Raw genomic sequence first — 9,614 nt, forward strand, 5'->3', positions numbered from 1 at the left:
CGCTTGCTACGTTGAAACTGCCGCGCGCCACTGCTGTTCCTGCTGCTGCCGCGGTGTTTGCTGTTCGTAGTGGTGCTTACGCAGTTTTACGCACTGTACTCGCACCCCGAGAACAAAGCGAATCCTCCGGTAAGGTGGGGGGACGGGCGGACGCCTAGGGTTACACACGGGAGGCGCGTAGCTCGGGAGAGGGAGAGAGATAACGCACGAACGGTGCGGGCGCGACAGAAAGAGATAAGGCGTGTTTTGAAGAGAGCTGTGCGTTTAGTCAGCGTAAAAAGCGCGTCACTCCCCCGATTGGCACTTGCTGTTGTTGTTGTTGTTCTTACTGTTGCTGCCGCCGTTGTTGCTCTTCTTGGTTTTGTGTTCGATTTTTCCTCTTTTTCCTTTGCCGCTCCTATCGCAGAAAAGAAGAGGATCGAAGCACGCTTACGGGCGACCACGATGCTGGGATGGGCTGGAACAAACAAACAACTCCGATCGGGACGGCAAGCATCGGAGACGGGGTGGTGGGATTAAATGATGACGATGACCCGACCCGTGGGGGGGGAGGGGAAGAAGAGGCAGAAGAAAATACTGATGTACGCACACCCGCTCACAGACACACACACACGGGTATTCGGGATAGGGAGTGCGAGGAAAAAAAACAACGGGACCCAATGTCCGCCACCACTATAGCTGCCCTTCCCGCACGCTTCCCGAGGGCTGGCGAGTTGAATGCCTTATGCTGAGTACTGATGCGATGCTCGACCGCGTGGTTTTGTGGCTGATTTTGGAGCAGGCACACAATAAAGGGGTCACTTACACCCTTGCAGGCAGCGACCGACTGGGTGGTGGTGGTGGTATATTAGCGTTCAAATAAATACTATGACTAGAACGGTACACTGTGTGTAGGTAGCAGCTCTTCCCCGCGTTCTCACACTCTCTTTCTCGTTGCGACGCACACACACACACTAGAACGGACAGCGACGCCTACTTGGAGATGTAGCTGCACCGCGAACAATTTCTAAAACGTGCGGAAAAAGCAAACACACATGCACAAGCACATATACACACTATCGCTATTGTTTGTTGGGGGGTAATTGTTGCTGATTTCGGACCGTTGCTTGAAACGATATAAATATGTTGTACAGAAACGCACTGCAAGTACACACACACGTCGCACCGCGACTGACGCGCTCGGTTTGGGAAAAAGTCAAAGCCCGTGTGCCCTGCTAGCCGCAACAGAGACAAGCAAAACCTCGCGCTAGGGAACAGTCGGGAACGATTTTTTTTACTACAAAGCGTGCTGTGCGTCTGCATCCGCTAGACAGAGAGCGCACACAAGCACACGAGTGAGATGGAGAGTGAGCAAACCAGAGAGAGAGAGCCACACGCACACGCACACGGGAAAGCCAATGGATCGATAAACAGGGAACAGGGAAGGGTTGTTTTGATGGTTCTAGACAAAGGTTAAATTTTTAAAATCATTAAAAGGTTGTGTTGCTAAAATGTCTTTTAGCCCAGTGAAAGCAACCGGGATTCAAGAGAAAGGACAGAAAGAACGCGGGAGAGTACCGTTTAGTGTGCCTTTCTTGCTGTTGTTTTCGTTGCCCTTTGTTTGCGATGTGCACGCTATCTCCCTCTCGCTCGCTCGCTCTCGCTATTCTCACACAGCTGGGCATGAAGGGTACAAACACACACAAAAAAGGAATGGTAGAGCGAGAAAGAGCAATCGTACTCGCGCGTCTACTTGTACGATGATTTCAGCGCGGTGATGTAAGCCGGCACAGCTGTTTGCGAGAGCGAGACGCTCGCTAAGGTCGCTCGCGTACACGGGCGGGTGCGAAAGCGAGACCGCCACCCCCGGCCAACCGCGCGGGCTTTGTTTTTCCAAACAATCGCGTGCCGCAGCCGCCAGCCAGTTGAGTGGGAGAGTCGCGGGCTTTTCGCTCCGCACAGTTTTCCCCGGGCGGGCGTTTGCTCTCGTGCGCGCGCGTTGTGTCAGGGAAGAGGAAGTCGTGCTTTTGTTTCACTCCGTCCGCGTATGCGGCGTTTCTCGCTCGCACCGGTTGCATATCCAGCAGCGGCAAAAACAACAACTGCTTCCGCGAAACATCTGACATCTGTCAAATATGCGCATCGGAGAAAAAGCCGAAGGGGGGCGCAACACGCAATCCGCAAACCCGTTTTTGCGCAATCTCGGCGTCTTGCTTTGCTTTTGTTTTTCGATTTGTTTGTACCATTTCACCGTTGGCTTTTTCGAAAATTGAAATTATTTTATTTTGCAGAAAAACATAATTGCATCGGCATTTGTTGCTGGCATAACGGTCAGTTCCAGTGGGTGCTCGGCGAAAGGAAATGCAGCGGTGCGTATCCTCTGCAACAGAAATGCATAATTTGAAGTACGACAAGGTCGAGGAGGCGGTGGAAGAAGAGGGAGATGCTGGGAAGATCAAAACAGAAGCAAACTGACAGCTTTCAAACGACCCAAAACGTCAACAAACGAACTGTCGGTCGTCGAAAAGTAAAACAAACAGTTTGTTTTAGTGGATTTTTTTCTGGAATTGTTATACGTAGGTTGTTAGGGTAAAAAAGTTTGCATTGGTGGGGTTAAGGCTGCTTCCCAGCTGCAATGAGTGTGGACGAGCTGAATCAATCGATACTACAATACAAAGAGCAGGTATGGGATGAAATTGGCTCTGGAATAGGGCTGTTATTGTTGACTCATTTTCGTCCGATTTCAGCTGGAACAGATTGCACAAGCCCTACAGCTGACCAGGGATGAAACGGAACGAAGCGAGCTGAACAAACTCAAGTCCGATCTAATCGAGCTGCTCGAACTGACGGTGGAATCACTCGCAGCTACAAGCGATGACGACGACGCACCGGACACGGCTGGACGAGCACCCCCGGCAACTGCGGACAATCCGATCGACGATGAGTTTGCACTGTTTATGCGCGAAATCAAAGAGCTCCAAACGGAGGACTCAGCAGCTGGAGAGCAGGCGGGAGAGCAGGCAGCAACCGAACCGGAACGCAAGTCAAACGACGACGATGCCGACAACGACGACGATGCCGACGACGACCTAGATCTTGACGGGCTGGTCGGGAGCAAGTGTTCCGCACCGCACCTGCACACCTGGGGCTCGACCGCGTACCACAACGCGATGGTATGCAGCCTGGACGCGGACGATCTGGCCCACGCTACCGCCAAGGTGCTGTTCGCCAATCCAACCCACCGCGAGATGCTACCCTGCGCGTACTTTCTCGAGGGCGAGTGTCGCTTCACGGACGAAAAGTGTCGCTACTCGCACGGGGAAGTGGTCCGGTTGGATCAGTTGCGGGACTACCGCGCACCGCAGTTCGAGCGATTGCGCCGGGCAGGCAGCCGAGCGCTGGTCAAGCAACCCACACGCCTGTGGTGCAAGGGCACGGTGACGGAAGTGGACTTTGACGCGAAGCGCTGCAAAGTTCGGCTCGAGGAGGGCAAGCGCGAACAGCTGGAGGTACCGTTCGAAGATCTGCTACCGCTGGACGAGGACGAGGATGGGCAGGAAGCGGCGGAGGACAGCGAGTCGGACACCGATGGTGCCGGCGAGGAGGAAGCCGACGATGAAGCGCTGTGGAAAACGTTGCTGGTGGAGAAAAGTCTCTTCCATCCCGCACCCAACCGGCGGCTGGGCGAATGGGAAGAACACACGCGTGGTATCGGTTCGAAAATCATGCAAAAAATGGGCTACATCGTTGGCACCGGGCTGGGGCGGGAGGGTGAGGGCATCGTAGTGCCGGTAAGTGCGCAGGTGCTGCCGCAGGGCCGCTCCCTCGACTACTGTATGGAGCTGCGCGAACAATCGAACGGCGATAAGGATCTGTTCAGCGTGGAGAAGAAGCTGGTACAGCTGAAGCGGCAGGAGGCAAAGCGAGCCGCCAAGGATTATGAGCGCCAGCGGGCCCGCGAGAGCAAATCGAAGGATGTGTTCAGCTTCATCAACGAGCAGGTGTTTAGCGGTGCGGCTGGAGGCGAAAGCTCACGGCCGAACCGGAACCGACCGGGCGCACTGAGCAGACAGGAGCTGAAGGAGCATTCGTGCAAAAACCTCAACATTGCCAGCCTGAAGCTGTCGGAAGAGATACGCCGAACGGAGGCGGATGTGGAGCAGTTGAAGATAGCGCTCACGAGACACCGGGCCGGTACGCCCGCGGCAGACAATCTGCTGCGCCAGATCGATGCCAAGCGGGGGGAAATTTCGCGCATGCAGGCATCGGAGGGTAACATCTCGCGGGAGCAGCAGCTGCGCAGTGACAAGAAAAAGTTGACGATATTTTAAGTGAAAGCGGGAAGGTAGAAAATGCAATAAGAATTAAGTGTAGTGTTAAGCGAGAACGCACTATGGCAAGCCCTCATAATAAACCTCATGCATCAACATGTTCATACCATCTGCATATATATGAGCAACTTTTACTTAACTAACAAACGCACGCACACTTTCGCTCTATTTCCTTGGGAATGTCCTTGGCACCATCGACTACTGGCCGCCGGCCCGTTCCAGTGCCGCTTTGGTTTCGCGCTTGATCGTTTGCGCAATTATCCGCAGCACGTGCGGATCGGTTATCTGTTCGCACAGCTGCTGATAGCACCCGTTCATGATGTCTTTCACCAGGGAAGCGTCCGTTGCCGCTGGGCGATACTGTGCCGCCTGCTTCAGTTCATCACATTCTCGCTGCAGCTGGTCCAGCTGCTGGCGCCACGATTCCGAACGTTGATGTTCCTGCTCCAACTGTTCTTTGAAACGCGTCCGGTCATGCCGTGCTTCTGCCAGCTGTTCCCGGGCTGCGTTCATTTCTTTGGTCGTATCTTCAGTGGTTAGTTTTTCCTCTGCAAGCTGTTTTTCAAGCGCATCGAGCGTTGCTTTCTGCCGTGCCAACTCCGCATTGCTTGCTTCGAGCTGTAACTCCAAACGGCGGATGGTTTCCTTGTGGTGACGTTCCTGCTCTTCAAGCGTTTTGATTTGTTGCTCCAGCTTGGCGTTTGTCTCTCGCGTTCCGTCCCTTTCCGCTGCTTCTAGCGTGCGCACCTTGCTTTTCAGCGCATGATTGGTACGCTTCAGCTCGAGCAGCTTCTCTTCCAGCTCGAGCACTTCGGCATCCTTGTCGGCTACGCTCTGGGGACGCTCCGACGAACCCGACGACCCTCCCTGGTGCAGGTTAAGCAAATCGATCCGATCGAGCACACGGTCAAGCTTCGATTCCAGCTTTGTCAGATTCATGCGCATTTCCGTGTTTTGCATGCGGTTTTCGCTCATAATCAAGTTAAAATTCACATCCGCCATCGTCGTGCCATTCCCCTGACCTGTGACGGTCCCACCGTGGCCCGCTGGGACCATTCCAGCCAGCGGAACCATCTGCATACTGACCGCCGACGGGTAGTTGGGCCGTCGGATCGGTCGCGTCGTAATGGTCTCAATCTTCGAGTCGGACGTATCGGACGAATCGGACCCGGGTGCGGTCGTGGGAATCGGGGGCGGTTTCACCTTCTCCGGCAGGGGCATCGCTTGCCCACCCATCCGTGCCATGCGTGCCGCCAGCTCGGACCGTTTGCTGTTCGGCGGTGCGGGCGGATCCCGTTCCACCTCCGACAGTGGTTCCTCCACGATTGGTTCACGTTCCACGCAGCACCACGATTCGATCGCAGCAAGCAACGCCTGTCGCTCGGTTTCGGCTTCGATCAGCACGCTCCAAAACTCGTTCGAATCATCCGCCCGGAACTGGAGATAGTTCTGTTTGAGGAAAAGCTTCGTGTCGGGGGACAGTGTCACCGTGGCCAGTACATCCGTCTTCGTGCGGTATAGCAGCAATCGATGACCGGCGGAGGAGTTGAGCAACGCAAGTCCCACGCTGCCCAGGTAAACATTGTCACGATCAACGCTGGGGCAGAGTGAGATGAGACATAAATTTTGCGTTCATTGAGAAGTGTAGGTATCGCAGAAATGTTTACTTACAGCTTATAGGCCGAAACGACCGATGCCCGTACGATGGTCCATTCCGGAGGAGCTTTGGACGACTCTTCCGCCGTCTCGTCTTCGGCCGGTTCGGCGGGAACGTATCGGAAATTGGATGGACCGTAGCGATCGGAGATTTTGACCGGCTTCGGTGCCGCGGAAACGCTCGCACGCTCGCTACTACCTACGCTAGCAGTGCCTTTGGGCGTGAAGCCAAACAGTTTGGCCAGTGTGGAACTGTGCGAATTAACAGGATTAGTCATCGGTCCGTGGTTTGCTTTCTTACCAGCTCTGCTCCACTTACTTGGCGCTGTTGGAGGGCGTTGGTTTGAAGAATTCTTCGTCATCGGATTCATGGTCCCCGCCTCGCCCAACGTCACCAAACATTGAGGCAGTGGATAAATCGAGGAAAAATAGAGCGATAGAGCGTTATTTAGCGTTATTTGTGGTGCAGTGGAGTAATCGTTTGTTTTGATTGCTTTCTGTTAGACAACAACAACACATGACGTATCGAAACGGTGCAGCACAGGGTGGCACAAACAGCATTAGGCAAATTCAATCGAAACACTCCAAAAGGAGAGTAAAATAGATACGTTAAACAGAATTTTAATTAAAATTGTGATCGGAGCTTATTTTTCTGCTAAAATTGATTAGAAATGTGTTAAATCAACCAAAAAATAAACAACGAAAAGCAATTGCCAGCACCGAGTGACAGCATGCGCATGCTGTCTCTTTTGACACGTTGCGGAAGCAAAACAAACATGTCAGCTGATAGGCTGTCGCTCGCCGTTGTTCACCATACAGAAAGGGGCATTTTGTTTTCTCCATTTTATCGAAACAAAGCTGTACAGCTTGACGGTTTATTAGCTTTGTAATACGGTATCGGGTTTGAGAGTTTTCTTTCTATATTCCCACAAACACACATTCCCTCGAATCAGTCACACCGAACGCGTTCGAATAGCAACATTTGCTTCGACAGCTCTTCTACACGCACACAACCATACCGTTCCATACCACTATTAGACACCTCCCCTACCCCGCCATCCAACCTGTTGGTCAATCAAACACCATCATCATCAATCGCTTGCGGGGTTCGCTCGATCGTGCTCATAACTACCCATTCCTCCACAGCAGGCAGCTCGTTCGCTTGCCGTGTTCTACAAAATATAACAATCCACCGGAGAGCTCCCCGAGACAGCAGCAATGGCCCCGACGGAACTGCAGCAGTACAGCTTGGCGCAGGTAGCCGAACACAACAAACCGAACGACGTGTGGATGGTCATTCACGATAAGGTGTACGATGTGACCAAATTTCTTGCCGAGGTAATATTGATACGCTGTTTTCTTCTATATTGTACACTGTTATCTTACGCTGGAAGTAAAACTACTTATCGCTGTACGCTCTTCTGTTCGTTTGCTGTGTAGCATCCCGGTGGCGAGGAGGTGCTGATCGAGTTTGCTGGCAAGGAGGCGACGGCCGACTTTGATGACGTTGGACACAGCACGGACGCGAAGTAGGTTAAGTAGAAGACGGTGCGGCTCCAGACGGTTGTTTCGATTTCACATGGCGCGCTTAGATGGATTGACCCTTTCACTCGCCAATCGGTGCCAGGGCCGTCTGTGTCATGTGGATCGAACCAAAAAAAAAAGCCACACACCGTTGCATGATTTCAGCACGATTTCGCTAACACCACTGCTTTGCTTGCTTTATGCTTTCAGAGAACAAATGAAGCAATTCCTGGTGGGTGAAATTATTGAAGCGGAACGGAAAAAGAAGGTTACCACTGGGTAAGTAAAAAGTGAAAAGGAAAAACCAACCGTATTGGCGGAAAATGTTGCAGTTTGCACTTTTCTTTGTTTTCCTGCAACGTGGGGGGGAAACGTGTGTGACTCACTGTGCCACACGATGCTGTGCGGTGGTGCTGTGGCTGTGTCACCAATGGTGGTGGTGGGGCACCCTCAATTCACCCTTACCCTTTCTTCCACTCATGTATCCACTGTGTATCGTTTTATTTCTTTCTTCTTCTTTTTATTTGGCCAAGTAGACAAACTGATCCCTCGAACGCCGCCGCCTCCTCCTGGTTTGGATCGATAAAGGCGAAGCTTTTCGGTTGATCCCCCCTCCCCCCGTCCGCGACACACGAATTGCTGTCCTCGCTGGTGTGTTCCTATTTGTACATTTCATCTTTAAACTCCCGTCCTCTGCACACACACAGACACAAACACCCCAAACCCTAAGAAAAGGGGGGGAGAAAGAACCGTGCAGCATGGGAGGGGACAACGTTTTAGCATAATTTTAGTACACATACACAACACACACACAATTGGTGCTGGTAGTCGAATTCGCGTCGATTCGGTTCGATTAATCTCTTTTCGGTTCTGGAAGCACATTCCCATCACTTGGCTGTTATGTGTGTTAGGTTTTAAACGACGGGAGTGAAGGCGTGCAAAGTACTTTATTATGTGTTTTTTTTTATTATTATAATTTTGCTCAAAAATCGAATAAAAAATGACTGAGACAAAGAAGAAAGGACGAGGACGGTGGAAGCAGGTCCGTCCCTCTGTTTTAGTTCTTTATAAGCTTTTATTTATTTTTTTCCATTTCATTCCGGAATGCCAATTTCTGTCGATCCTTCACCGTCGTCGAGCTCTGATGATAGGAATCACGTGGCGGTGGTGCTTAGTCCCCCCCCCAAAAAATACTATATTTTAAATATAGTTTATTTTTTGCTGCACCATAATTTACAGCACGCGCCTCTTTATCAGTTACATGTGATAAGTGACGATTAGGAGTGTGAGCAATCTCGAACGCGCATTGCATTCATCGTCTACATCCGCATCGCAGTTCATACCAGCGTTCTCTAGGGGCGATTCTCAACTCTAGGGGCGGTAGTAGTAGTAGTATACCGCGATCGTTTAATCTCGTTTCTGCGTTACATTCCTTTGCTACCTGTTACCACCACCACGTGTTCTCTTATCGCGGTTCAATTGGTCCCAGAGCTCTCGGGATTGCCTGTAAACTTGAGCTGAAAAACAAGGGAACAGAAAACAATCAATACTGTACAGTCCATTACTTATGGTTTGTTTACAATTTTCGTTTTCCAACCGTTTCCGTTGCAGCTTAACGATAAACAAGCGAGCGGCCCTGATTGCCGGGTCAGCCATGGCCATCGGTGCCGGGTTGGCGCTGATCTTCAAAGCGGGCAGCAAGAAGTAGACCACCGATCCACCCTTCGACCCTTCGACCCCTTTCGGACTGGTGCGCGCGTCCCGGGATTTCGACATTTCATCATTCCACGAGCTCGTCGTACGTCGGAACGGACACTTATCATGCAATTGTTGTGGTGGTAGGTGGTAGGCGCCTGAGATTGATAGGTCTGTTCAATCATCCACATTCACAGATGCACTTCCCATCCCGATATGGGAGCAGCGCGCGTGTTTTAGTATTTTTACTCCGTGTGCCTATGGGGATTATTGGCGAACAGAGGCGAAAATCCGCTATTTCGCTGTTTGAGAACAATAAAATGTACTGCGTTATTTAGTGTTGCTGTAGAGGGTGAACGAGTTTAGCGAAATAAATACAATTGGTATCGTTTTAGTTGAAGCATCGTTTCTTTCCTCATTAAATCGAAA

The 9,614-nt window shown here is 51.7% G+C and overlaps 3 protein-coding genes across 4 annotated transcripts; 2 read left to right on the forward strand and 1 right to left on the reverse strand.

Annotated features, from left to right (window-relative positions):
* The first annotated feature begins 1,883 nt into the window (after positions 1-1,883).
* On the forward strand, positions 1,884-4,425 carry LOC1281359 (zinc finger CCCH-type with G patch domain-containing protein). Its single transcript, XM_320928.5, has 3 exons — positions 1,884-2,018; positions 2,271-2,662; positions 2,727-4,425. The coding sequence occupies exons 2-3, from the start codon at positions 2,615-2,617 to the stop codon at positions 4,308-4,310; spliced, it is 1,632 nt and encodes a 543-aa protein (XP_320928.5). The 5' UTR covers positions 1,884-2,018; positions 2,271-2,614; the 3' UTR covers positions 4,311-4,425.
* LOC1281381 (uncharacterized) lies at positions 4,411-6,874 on the reverse strand. Its single transcript, XM_320926.5, has 3 exons — positions 6,286-6,874; positions 5,982-6,218; positions 4,411-5,907 (listed from the first exon to the last, which is right to left on the reverse strand). The coding sequence occupies exons 1-3, from the start codon at positions 6,366-6,368 to the stop codon at positions 4,509-4,511; spliced, it is 1,719 nt and encodes a 572-aa protein (XP_320926.5). The 5' UTR covers positions 6,369-6,874; the 3' UTR covers positions 4,411-4,508.
* Positions 6,875-7,167: 293 nt separating this feature from the next.
* On the forward strand, positions 7,168-9,585 carry LOC1281027 (cytochrome b5). 2 transcript variants are annotated; one of them, XM_001238401.2, is made up of 4 exons: positions 7,168-7,304; positions 7,407-7,495; positions 7,701-7,769; positions 9,102-9,585. In XM_001238401.2, the coding sequence occupies exons 1-4, from the start codon at positions 7,185-7,187 to the stop codon at positions 9,196-9,198; spliced, it is 375 nt and encodes a 124-aa protein (XP_001238402.2). In that variant the 5' UTR covers positions 7,168-7,184; the 3' UTR covers positions 9,199-9,585. The 2 variants fall into 2 exon arrangements, with proteins under 2 accessions (XP_001238402.2, XP_001238796.2); XM_001238795.3 differs by lacking the exon at positions 9,102-9,585 and adding an exon at positions 8,027-8,511.
* The last annotated feature ends 29 nt before the right edge of the window (positions 9,586-9,614 follow it).

Source organism: Anopheles gambiae, chromosome 2 (genome assembly GCF_943734735.2).
Source record: "Anopheles gambiae chromosome 2, idAnoGambNW_F1_1, whole genome shotgun sequence".
NCBI classification, from domain to species: domain Eukaryota; kingdom Metazoa; phylum Arthropoda; class Insecta; order Diptera; family Culicidae; genus Anopheles; species Anopheles gambiae.